Below are 12,189 nucleotides of genomic sequence, written 5' to 3' on the forward strand. Positions count from 1 at the left end.
TTTGTTAAAACCTTATTCTATTAACAATCCAATAAGATGAGAATTTAATATAAGCCAGTATTATAGGAAAGGGATTCGACAATCGGATAAAATAATGTGTTCAGGGCTGAGGGTGATGGAATATGATTACAAATAATTCGTCAGTATACTTACGGTATATTTTGCAGCTTGTGACGTATTTTCGGTATATTTCTGAGTGTCAGACCGCATATCTTATCGACAAATCCGCGGGCACACTGAGCCCATTCGTGCTGCTGTTGTGTGTGTGCGTTCGTGTACGCGACGAAAAAAATATAAAATCGTAACGAGCAGAGGAAAAAACGTGTGAAAAATACATTAAAAGGTACCGCCAGATGAGGAATAATTGGCGAATAGTTTAAGACAGTAAACCCATGGCCTGCTGTCTGGCTATATTTTGTTTAGATATTGTTGCTGTTTAGGCATTTCAAGGACCTTCTTTGCCTACTTCTCCTCCTCCGGCTGGCTCCCCTTTTTAGTCTGTTATGCTATATACAGTGTGTTTCGGTGTGTGCGCGCTTCTGTCGCGTGTGCCTTCTGACCACGACCACCTGGGCGGTAGTCAAGTGGAAATTTTGCGTTCAAGGACAACGCTAGTGACACCCTCTCCATCTCATCCCTTGTAGTCCATAGGCTCCTTGCATCCACTGCAGAAGGGGCTCTTAAGGAGCAACCAAATGGTCTTTTTCCCTGTTCTAGTTATTGTGAAGAGAGTGAAGGAGAAGGACGGCGACAATTGGCCTGGTATTTGGACAGTTACATTTCGAGGGGTTCCCCTCTTAGAAACAGTGAGGTAGTGAAGCGTTTAAATAGAGAGCATATGGATTAATTATTCTAAAATAGAATTATATTCTCATATTTTGAAAAGAAATTCAATTTTCATACAAATAGTCTAGTACATAGGTACATATGTATGTGATTTCGCATGTGTTCAAATGTGTGTGTGCTTTGCCGTTGCTTTTTTTGTTCTCTTATTTTGTGCCTCCGCGTTTGGGTGACTTGCGCACACCAATACAAATGTACATGCATATGCCGCTCTTTCGGTCGCGCGCTCTTCTCTTCCCCTAAACACATGGGTCCCCAGCCAGGCCCCAGCATTGCACTCAAAAATAACTGTTCGCAATTGTGAGAGCGAGAGAGTAAAACAAGCGTTTAGAAGAAGAAAAAGTACGTAAAAGAAGCGAACAAAATGAGAAAAAAATCAGCTGCGACGTAGATCTCACACAAAAAACCGTTAGGTGAGATGATGTGCGGACGGGAGTGGGGGATGAGGCATGGCATCAATTGCAATAGTGAAATAAATCCGGTAAATGGATAAAACAAAAAAACCGTCACATTTCACTACCACGTGTGTGCTCGGTGTCTGTGCCTGACATGTGTACTTACATACATAGATATGTGCGTGTGCAACTGTTTTCTGCAGCTGATTTATTTGAATGTGTGTGTGTGTGCGTTTGTCGTGTAAGCGGTTGTACAAGGGGGACGAACAGCTAATCAAAACTTAAATCTGTCACACATCCGCTGCCCAAAAAAATAATTAAACTGTAAAACGGTGATAGTAATTGAGTTTGTATATGTGTTTATTTGCCAGCGCCTATGCATGTACATTATTCAATTGCACACGCAATTTTCCCCTGGTCAAGGACTCTTTTTTTTTTTTTTTACCCGAAAAGGCAGTTCCATTTATATGCAAATGACATTGGAAGCCAGGAGACGGCTAAGAACAAACTGGAATATTCCACAAATTGTTTTCCATCCACACCCCCCCTCTCCCAATCAAATGCCCTGTCAATTCAATTTCGTTTGGCAGCTAATTAACTTATTGGACCAATTAGCCAAAAACTGGTTTTGAGTCCGTTACGTGCCTTTGCCCATACCCCTCCACCTAGCCTTATTCGGGAGGTGATGATTGGTGGGAGGGGGGGTAATAGCTGAAACGACGGCACTGCTGCTGCTTTCAGGTACCGTTCGACGCAGACGCAGGCGCCTGCGTGTTCCCCTCCTCCCCCCAACTGACAAAAAAAAATGGCCAAAGGCTAAAGAGCAAAGAAGAGCTCAGCTGCTTACGATTCGCGCGCGTGTTTGTTTGTGTGTGTGTGTGCTAGTACATAGCTATACACATAAAAGCAGAAATCGTAACGTAAACGTAACGTAAACTAGAACTCTCTCCCTTGCAATCCTCTTTACTCCACAGCACTCCATCTCGCTCTCAGCTTTCGCATGAAACGTGTATCCTATGGAAAAGGAGTAGGGGAGGGGGTGGTGCTGGGGTCGGCTGTGGATTAAAGAAACTAAAATGGTGTGCGGCATGATCTGTCACCGTTTCTTGTTTATTCACAATACGAAATGTTTAATTTAATGTTTTATTTCCTATGAATGAGGGCTTAGGGTTTCGCGATTTCCAGCGAAATGTGCCGCCGCCTCTCAAACGGGATCGGATACCAATTGGATTTATATTTCTGATTATCCTCAAGCCGTAAAAGATGCAGCATAATGCGTGTGTATGTATATGCGCTCTTGCATAAGAGCGTCAGGCGTTGTCTTTGCAAGTAGTAGTGTCTTACGGTAGTGCGAGAGTGAGAGAGTGGGGCGTGGGAATGGTACTGCTGGGTACGACGGCCTCCTTCCCCCCTCCCCCCCTCCACACTGTTTAAAGAAGAAGTACTGATTAAACGAAATATCTATAAATTCGAAATTTTTAAACTTTCGGCATACAAATCTACACACATACGAGTATTCACTCTACTTAGAACGTATATATGTGTCAAATCAAAACCTATCATGAAGTTTTCCTCAGGCTTCCTTTGTTTCTCAGTTTTTCTCAGTTTTCCTCTGTTTTTTTTCTCAGTTTAGGCAGGCCGTTCGATTTGGTTGTCTAGTTTCGTTTTGTTTGATTTCAATTTTATTCATTGTTACGTTGTTGCCGGTTGTGTTCGGTTGTTTCCTGTTAATTTAATTTTTTTTCTCAGTTTAGGCAGGCCGTTCGATTTGGTCGTCTAGTTTCGTTTTGTTTGATGTCAATTTTATTCATTGTTACGTTTTTGCCGGTTGTGTTCGGTTGTTTCCCGATAATTTAATTTTTTTTCGTTCGTTTGCTTGTTAATTTTTTGTTTGCTTTTCGTTTTTTTGTGACTGCTAATCGAATTTATCGCGTTGGTTAGTGCCCTATGGTATCATAGGAGGTTATTCGAAACGCAATCGAAATTGCTGCATAAATTTATTGACAAAAATTATCAAATTGCAGCGCGGCGCTGTCGTCCATTATCTTTCTTCTTCGTCAGTGTTCGTTATCGTCGTAGTCTCGTCGTCCTTTTTTTTCGTACTCGTCGTCGTTCCGAACGAAGAAAGAATTGCATCAACAAGAACAAGATCGCAGGCAGAAAACACCCACGCAATGCAAATGCTTTAAACATTGACCTCAAAGGATCAAGAAAGACGACAGGACAACGAGCCACACACACAAAACAGGAGGAGGAGTCTCGTCGCCGAGGTTGTCCACAAATTGGCAATAAATTATTTACGTGTGTTTGTATGGTATGTATTGCCTGAGATCCCTGAATACGAATAAGTTTGTGCAACAAAACAACAACACTTATCACGTAATCGAAGAACAAATAACAGTAATAATTCGTGCCGGCTTTTCGAACTGTGTGCGTGCGCTTGCGTGTGTGTGTGTGTGTTTGTATGCGTGCAAATGGATAACCGAGAGACGCCAACTCACATTACTCTCTCTCTCTCTCTCTCTCTCTCTCTCCCTCTCTCTCCCTCTCTCGGAATCACTCCCACTCAATAGCGCTACTCTGACGACTCAATCTCGCAGCCGTCGTCTCTCTCTCACTCCAACTACTCTTTGGCTGTGCCTGCGTCTTCGCCGCTGCTCGTTCTGGTGTTCGTGTGACAACAACACTTCGTTTCGTTCGTGACTATTGTGTGTGAGATTGTGTTTGTAAGAGTACCGTTTTCTGGATCATTTCAACTCCGAGGCTTGGCAGGGCCGCTCGTGGAGAGATCAAGAATATCAGGGACGAGAGCCAGCAACAGCACCAGAATCAACAGTAAATATTAAGCTCAAGTATTTAAAAAACGAAAAACGTCGAAGAACTACGTGGAAGAAGTGCAACTCTTATACAACAACAAAAGCAAAAACAGAAACAACAAAACAAAGCCAAAGCCAAAGTTTAAAGATTTATACAACTAAACAAAAAAAAAAAGAGAAGTTAAGGTTCCACAACATAGGAAAAGGAAAAGCCCCTCTAAGAATAAGAACACACACAACAATCTCTTCTTTACGCAATCATACAACCATCCACTACAACCTCCACCACCACCACCACACCCCAGAAAGGAAGAAACCACAAAAGAAAGAACAACCACAGAGTGGGTGGAAAAGGAAGAAAACGTCAATATATATATATATATACATATATATTCGATTATATAAAACATACAACACCACGCCGACAAATAAGCAAAAAAGAAACAAACAGAACCTGTTGCTGGCAACAATGACTTCTCTAGAGGAGCATATCGTCTTGGCCCCCGTGGAAGCGGCGGAGTCGTCTCACGTGTCGCTGTGCGACGAGGTAACCAATCTATCGGTCCTTGACACGGACACGGATGTGAGCAACACGAGCAGCAGCTTGAGCAGTTCCAGCAGCTCGAGCAGCTCCAGCTCGGGCACGGACACGGACACCGGCAAGGGCAGCAGCACCGTGGGCAGCATCGATGTGACCAGCGTTAGTTCGTCGAGCATCGGGTCGGCGGGTTCGATCACATCGCCGGCCCCATCAACGGCCAATTCGAATACATCGTCGGGCCTGGGCATGGGCCTGGGTCTGGTGGTGGACATAGATAGCGCGGCGAGCAGTCAGGAGCTGAGCAGCCATGGCGTCACCGAGCTAGACTCGCTGGAGGACTCGTGCGGCAGCCTCATCAAGGATGGGGATAAGCTCTGCAAATTGTGCAGGTGAGTCTCGGGCTCTTACAATCCATTCCATATGTGTTTCTATATATTTTATAATCCTTGGCAGCTCTCGGCTGGTTATGCCCCGTATCTTGGCCTGCCTGCATGTCTTTTGCGAGGATTGTCTACAGGCCCTGGTGGCCACAGATTCGGTGTCGGCCAGTTCGCCCAATAGCTGTTCCTCATCGTCCTTTGACGGCAGCGAGCATCAGCACCGTTTGCCCACGCTGTTGGGGTGTCCCGTCTGCAAGGAAGTCACCCGACTGGGCCCCAAGGGGGTCAAGGGACTCACATACGATTATATTTTGACCAATATACTGGATCTATCGAACCTCGAATCGGAGCAGATACCCTGCACCTCGTGCAAAAGCAAGGAAGAGGCCATATCCCGGTGCAATGATTGTGCCAACTTCTTGTGCAACGGCTGCGACAATGCCCACAAGTATATGCGTTGCTTTGAGAACCATCAGGTGGTGCGCATCGAGGATCTACAGAAGAACGTCCAGGACAAGCTGTTCATCCACAAGCCCGTTTTCTGTAGCCAGCATGTTAGCGAGAATCTCAAATACTATTGCTTCACGTGCCAGGTGCCCACCTGCAATGATTGTCTGCTGGGCGATCACAAGGGCAGCGATCATCACTACGAGACGGCCATCGTTGCCGAGCAGGCGGTGCGCGCCGATCTGGATGACCTCATTTCCGCGACTCTAAAGAAGGCCGACTACTGCAATGATGCCACCGGGAATCTGAGCAGCGCCCTCACCGAACTTCAAGCCCAAAACGACATGGTCCATCAGCAGATCGAGGATAGCTATAAGATGTACAAGCGCATGCTCGAGAAGATCAGAGACGACCTGATCAACGAACTGGGGCGTCTGCACTCCGATCGCGAGCTCAAGATCATGGATCTCATGCAGAGTCTGGAGAACAATTCCGGCCGATTGCAGCAGGCAGCACAGTTTGGCCAGCGGGCCATTGACAAGGGCAATGCCGTGGAGTTTCTCCTTCTGCAGCCCCTCATCACAGACCAGTGCAAGAAGCTGATGGAGCAGACACCCAAATGCGACATCAACTACCAGATACAGTTTGAGACAAAGCCGGAAAGGTTCGAGCAGTTCGCCCGAAATATGTTTGGTAAATTTGAGACCGAATCCAGCTGCAGTCCGGTGGATACGCCCAAGCCATTGTCTCCGGTGCCATCGTCGCACCATCAGCACCAGCAGCACTCGAAGCAGCAGCAGAAACAGCAACAGATGCAGTCGCAGATCCCATTGAAATCGCAGCATCATTCTACGCCTCTGATTGTGGGCCATGGCCATGGCCATGTCCAAGGTGGGAACTCCTCCACGCGCGGCAGCTCCTCCGTACAGGGACGCCTCAGTTCGGCTGTGTTCAGTCCCAATTCGTTGCCATCCTCGATTCCTAACTCCTTCGATGGGGATAACTCGGCCATGACTAGCTTCTCGCTGATGAGCACTCTGCCACCGGACTCGCCCTCGCAGCTGCAACAGGCGCCCCAGTTGCCGCCGCTACCACAAATGCCCCAGATGCCACAGCTGCCTCAGATGGCGCAGCAACAGGCACAGCAGCAGCAGGCGCAGGCGCAGCAGCAGCTACAGCAGAAGCAGCATCAACATCAACAACAGCAGGCACAGCAGCAACAGGCGCAGCAGCACCAGCAACAACAAGTGGTACTCCATCAACCGCAGACGCAACAGCAGCCCATGCCACCGCAAATTGCCCAACTGGTGACGCCCCAAGGCATTGTGCAAGTGCAGCAGCAACAGCAGCAGCAGGCTCCTCATGTCAATCTGAATGCCGGACCCGGACCCAACATGGCCGCACTTAATGGCATGGCCGGAGGCGGCGGTGGTGGCCCACCCTCGTCCTTCAGCATGCTGGAATACAATATCTCAAGGCTGGCCAGTCTTAACGAAACAATGTCCGATTCCCTGACCGAGGCACTGGCCGTGGGCGGTGCTACTGCCGTACCGAATGTGGCTCAGGTAACCGCTGGCCCAGCTGTGCCCGGCGGCGCCGGAGCTTCGCACCACCAACAGCAGCAGCAGCAGCAGCAGCAACAACAACAGCAGGCTGTTATGCCCGCCTCTGCGGTGACGCCCAGTCAACCAATCACTCTGGCGGACATTCTGTCCGGCGATCAGCGGGCTCTTAACAATCTTCAGGCCCTGGCCAAATTGGGACTCAATAATAATGGTGAGTGGATTCGATTCGAATGGTGCTTCCGTTTTTATATTGTACCTTAAGTATTTTTCTAACCCATTGCAAAGACTTGAGGAAATCAAAATTCAACAGAAATGAGCTGAAAGCGAGTATTTGATATGAATTCCGTCCGTGGTGTATTTTGGAAAATGGTTATTCATTTTTCAGGGCTTTCAAACTGTAGTGCTTGTAAAGATCATTCATGGCAGTCGCATGGCAGACAGCTTCCTTACGCTTATAACAGGCAGCTTTCTTAGCTTCACAGCACAGCTTTTCTAGTCTCCATAGCAGGCAGATTTCGTAGTTTAATAGCAGAAAGGCCTAGTAGGCCTAGTTCCATAGAAATGCATATTTTATAGTTGCATAGCAGCCAGATTTCTTAGTTTAATAGCAACCATGTTTTATAGTTTGATAGCAGGCAGATTTGCCTGTACTATAGCAGAGAGCTTTTGTAGTCTTAACCTTGGGGGTTTCTTTTGGCAAAACTTTGTCAGGCTCAGCCAAGCAGTTTCATGGAAGCTAGCTTTCGTACTTTTATAGAACCAATGATTATTGCAGTCAGCTTTCAGATGTCACAGCAGGACTCCGCTTTCACAGCAGCCAGCTTTTTAAGATTCGCAGTAACAAGATTTCATAGCAGATACCTCTAAACATAGATTCTTTGGTTTTTGTTAGAACACCGTTTGACGGCTAATAATTTTTAGGTTAGGTTTGGTTTAGGGTTTTTTGGGTTAAATATATTCATGATAAAGAATTGCTCCTCCAGACCTTGCAATGGTCCTTCCTTTTATTTTTCTTATAGCACCTTCAGTTCTTATGATTTTGAGTTTATTTTTCTTTCCTTCCACAAACACACGACACGCTCCCCCCTACACCCACTACCACTGCCCTTCAACCCACACACCAACCACAAACCCACTGCGACACTGCACACAGATGATCTGTTGTCGAGCGAAAGCTCATCGGGAATTGATTTTTTATCAGATTTCTGCCTGCCAGCTGCCACCTCGCCCAGCCTCCAGGCCCTCAATCCGATTGTCGGCGGCGTCGAGGATATCGGCCTCAACAGTTTCCATGCCGTTGCCCCCCCGGGCACCACCAATGTGGTGACAGGCCGCAACAAGGCCACACCCATGCAGATCAGATGCAAATTCGGTTCCCTGGGCACGGCCAAGGGGCAGTTTAATTCCCCACATGGCTTCTGCCTTGGCGTTGATGAGGAGATCATCGTTGCGGATACAAACAATCACCGGATCGAGGTCTTTGACAAGATGGGTGCCCTCAAGTTCCAATTTGGGGTAGCCGGCAAGGAGGAGGGTCAACTCTGGTATCCCCGGAAAGTGGCCGTCATGCATAATAATGGAAAATTTGTGGTTTGCGATCGCGGCAACGAGCGCTCCCGTATGCAGATATTTTCAAAATGTGGACATTTTATGCGGAAAATTGCCATCAGGTAAGGGCCTACACATATTTCTTTATAGTATTTGTGTAAAATACATAATTAATATGTGTTAATCCCTAACAGATATATTGATATTGTTGCCGGACTGGCCGTCACCGCAAAGGGTCACATTGTGGCCGTAGATAGTGTCTCCCCCACTGTCTTTGTCATCTCCGAGGAGGGGGAGCTGGTGCGCTGGTTTGATTGCAGTGACTATATGCGTGAGCCCTCTGATATTGCCATACGCGGTGAGTGTCCGTCCCTTTCTTTCTTATTTGTCTATTTATTTATTTTGTAATGAAATATGAATCCCTTTTTCTCTTTTAGACAATGATTTTTACGTTTGCGATTTCAAGGGTCATTGTGTGGCTGTTTTCCAAGATGATGGTACATTCCTATATCGTATTGGCAATGAGAAGGTCACCTGCTTCCCCAATGGCATTGATATATCGAATGCCGGTGATGTCCTCATCGGGGACTCGCATGGAAATCGCTTCCATGTGGCCTGCTATTCGCGCGAGGGCGTCCTCCAATCGGAGTTTGAGTGTCCCCATGTCAAGGTTTGTTGTGTACCCACCACCTGCAATCACAATCACATTCAGACCAAACTAAACAAGAGCACATCTGAACTCTGTTCACACTGTTGCAATTCTAATTTACATGTAAGCTTTTTTATTTTCCCTCGTACCATCAAATATTATCATTCCTTTAAAAGAGAACATTTCGTTGTAGCACAAGTAATGTATGAAGTTATGTAAGCTAGTATAGAAGTAGGAGTAGGAGTATTATTGTGTTCTGAATGTAAAAATCTGTATGTACCATTAGTTCCACTGCTCTTCTGTGATTCACCGACTCGCAGTTGATTTTCTGTCCTTGAGCTGTACTATATTGCTTCCCAAAGTCGTATGACATCTACTAGATTGCCTATAATTCAAGCTCACATGACGTGGCATTGCATTGCATGCTGGAATCTGTCGGTCTCTGTTCGTCCTCTGTGTTTCTGTTTTAACAAGTAAAAAGATATCTCAAAATCTCAAATATTATTTTATATAGTGGTAGTAATATTATGGTTTGATTAGGCCCTTCATTACTCGTAGAAATAATGCCACATAAGCTATCATACTTGCATTGATCTACTACTACAACTACTAAAACTACTACTACTTCAACAACTAATACTACTACTAACTGATGACATGGATATTAATATGAGAATTTTTCACAGGTTTCACGCTGCTGCGGCCTGAAAATCACATCCGAGGGATATGTGGTCACTCTGGCCAAGAACAATCACCACGTTCTCGTGCTGAATACGCTCTATGTTCACTGATTGCAAATTAAAGCCCGCAACAATCGTCCGTCAGTCGACTTGATCAAATACAATTACAAATACTCGTCAGGGAAGATATACGGCTGTCGTCGTCACCTGATGCCCGGCCATACACACAATGCTATCTGTCATATATTGGCCAGAAAGCAGCAGAAATACGAAAACAGGATGAACAACGCTAATGCCAATGCCAACGGAAATGCCAATGCCAACACAAGCGGCAGTGGCACCCAAAACAGCCAACAACAACAGCAACAACAACAACAGCTGCAGCCGCCACCGCAGCAGCCACCAGCGCCGGGGCCGCTGCAGCCGCATTCGGTCATGGATCATCTACCAAACAGTCGCAATCCGATTGAAACTAACAGCTACATCTTCAACCACAACTATAAGAGCATCAATTGCGACAAAATCAACGTCAATGTCACTAGCAACGTTAACGCCAACACCAACACCAACAATTGCCAGCAATGAAGTGTATATAATCGAAAATGTACATATACATATATATATGTAATATATACATATATTAAAGTTGGAAAAATACAAGGACATATAAAAAAAAAACAAAAACAAAATCTCGAAAACCAAAAATCCAAAAACAAAACAAAGCGCATAACAACGGCGACAAAACAACAACAAAATGAAATGATAAAACAAAATGCAACAAATACTATTTTTGATCTCTAATTTAAAAAAACAAAACAAAACAAACAAAAAACAATTAGCGCTACTATTAAAAACAAAACAAAACCAAACATCCAACAAATCTAACAAACGAAAAACCAACAACAAATATTTTACTTAGTCTAAAAAAAAAAACCTAAACAAAAAAAAAACAAGTAAAACAACAAAAATGAAAAACCGATATTTTCAAAATGTTTTTTAAAAACTTTTTTTAATCTGTTTTTCATTATACTTTTTGTCATAAGGTTCTGTTCTTGTTAAAATTGTCATAAAATACACGAACACACATACACGAACACACACACACACACAAACAATACTATACATGTTACTTATTATCTATATAGACATACATATATATTGTTATATCGACCGATTAGCTTTTTTGTGCATAAACCCTTCCAGAATCTTTTTCTATAAACCAAACGAAACAAAACACGCATATATACAATACATATGTGTATATATATGTATATGCCTAAATATATACGTATATATATATATGTATATATAAAGTTCTACACCTATGTATATCTAGCAAAATGTGCAACTTTTTGTGCACATCTTTTTTTTGCTAAAATGTAAAAATTAAACGAAAAAAGAGGGAGAGAGAGACGAGGGACGAGCGAAGAGAGAAGAGAGAGGAGAGGAAAGGAAAGGAAAGGAAAGGAAAGGAAAGGAGAAGTGTAGAAACAGGATTAAACAATTTGTTGAGGGCGTCATCAGAGGTCGCGTACAGGCAATAATTATAGAGGATGGGATGAATGGATGGTATGACGGAGGAGAAGATGAAATCTAAGTAGTTTTCATTTGATTTCGTGAAAAACAAACTGAAACCAAACAACTAACAAACAAAAAACACATGAAATTTAAACAAAACAAAATGAAATTGTTTAGGTTTTTCCTTACGCTGCTTATATAAGGTGATATCTATTTATATATAAATATATATATATATATGAATATATGAAAAACAAAAACTACAAAATTATATATATGCATATATATATATATCTTAAACATATATGTGAAATCCTATGACTATATGACTTTGCCATATATATACAAAAAAAAAAACCAGAAGAGAGAAAGAGAGAGAAGAAGAGGGAGAGGGAGGGAGTGGGAAGGAGGAGACGTTAGCGATAAATAGAGAAAAAAACACAACACAGTACACCACAAACAAACAAGAAACAGAGGCAAATATAATGAATGGGGAATGAATGTGTCGGGGCAATATACATATATCTAAAACTCGTATAACTAACTTAATAGCAGGATCAGGATCAGGCAGGCATGCGCGCTGAACCCATGAAAAAAAACCACACATTCTTGATAGGTTCGTGACGTTTATGCGTGCTGCGTTCTGCCACTACAAAAACCAACCAACCAACCAACCAACCAACAACCAACTCAACATACAAATTAATCTGTAAGCTAACAAACCAAACCAAACCAAAACCAAGCAGAATTCGCGCATATGGACAACAAATATAACATGCAATACGATATAAAACAGAAACAACCGAA

At 44.0% G+C, this 12,189-nt stretch overlaps 1 protein-coding gene across 2 annotated transcripts; it reads left to right on the forward strand.

Moving 5' to 3' along the window:
* The first annotated feature begins 241 nt into the window (after window positions 1–241).
* LOC108162511 lies at window positions 242–10,936 on the forward strand. 2 transcript variants are annotated; one of them, XM_017297299.2, is made up of 8 exons: window positions 242–343; window positions 3,263–3,552; window positions 3,812–4,984; window positions 5,049–7,198; window positions 8,141–8,657; window positions 8,730–8,893; window positions 8,973–9,205; window positions 9,871–10,936. In XM_017297299.2, exons 3-8 carry the CDS (start codon window positions 4,524–4,526, stop codon window positions 9,973–9,975), a joined length of 3,630 nt encoding a protein of 1,209 aa, XP_017152788.2. In that variant the 5' UTR covers window positions 242–343; window positions 3,263–3,552; window positions 3,812–4,523; the 3' UTR covers window positions 9,976–10,936. The 2 variants fall into 2 exon arrangements, with proteins under 2 accessions (XP_017152788.2, XP_033249017.1); XM_033393126.1 differs by having other exon boundaries at window positions 8,189–8,657.
* Window positions 10,937–12,189: the final 1,253 nt, after the last annotated feature.

The sequence above is a fragment of the Drosophila miranda genome, chromosome XL, assembly GCF_003369915.1.
Source record: "Drosophila miranda strain MSH22 chromosome XL, D.miranda_PacBio2.1, whole genome shotgun sequence".
Lineage (NCBI taxonomy): Eukaryota > Metazoa > Arthropoda > Insecta > Diptera > Drosophilidae > Drosophila > Drosophila miranda.

Bases quoted from the DNA above. Each gene is read 5' to 3' on its own strand.
- LOC108162511 (XM_017297299.2), top strand. From the start codon at position 4,524: ATGACTTCTCTAGAGGAGCATATCGTCTTGGCCCCCGTGGAAGCGGCG. The intron at 7,199-8,140 runs GTGAGTGGATTC...CACTGCACACAG, and splicing joins ATTGGGACTCAATAATAATG to ATGATCTGTTGTCGAGCGAA. The intron at 8,894-8,972 runs GTGAGTGTCCGT...TTTCTCTTTTAG, and splicing joins CTCTGATATTGCCATACGCG to ACAATGATTTTTACGTTTGC.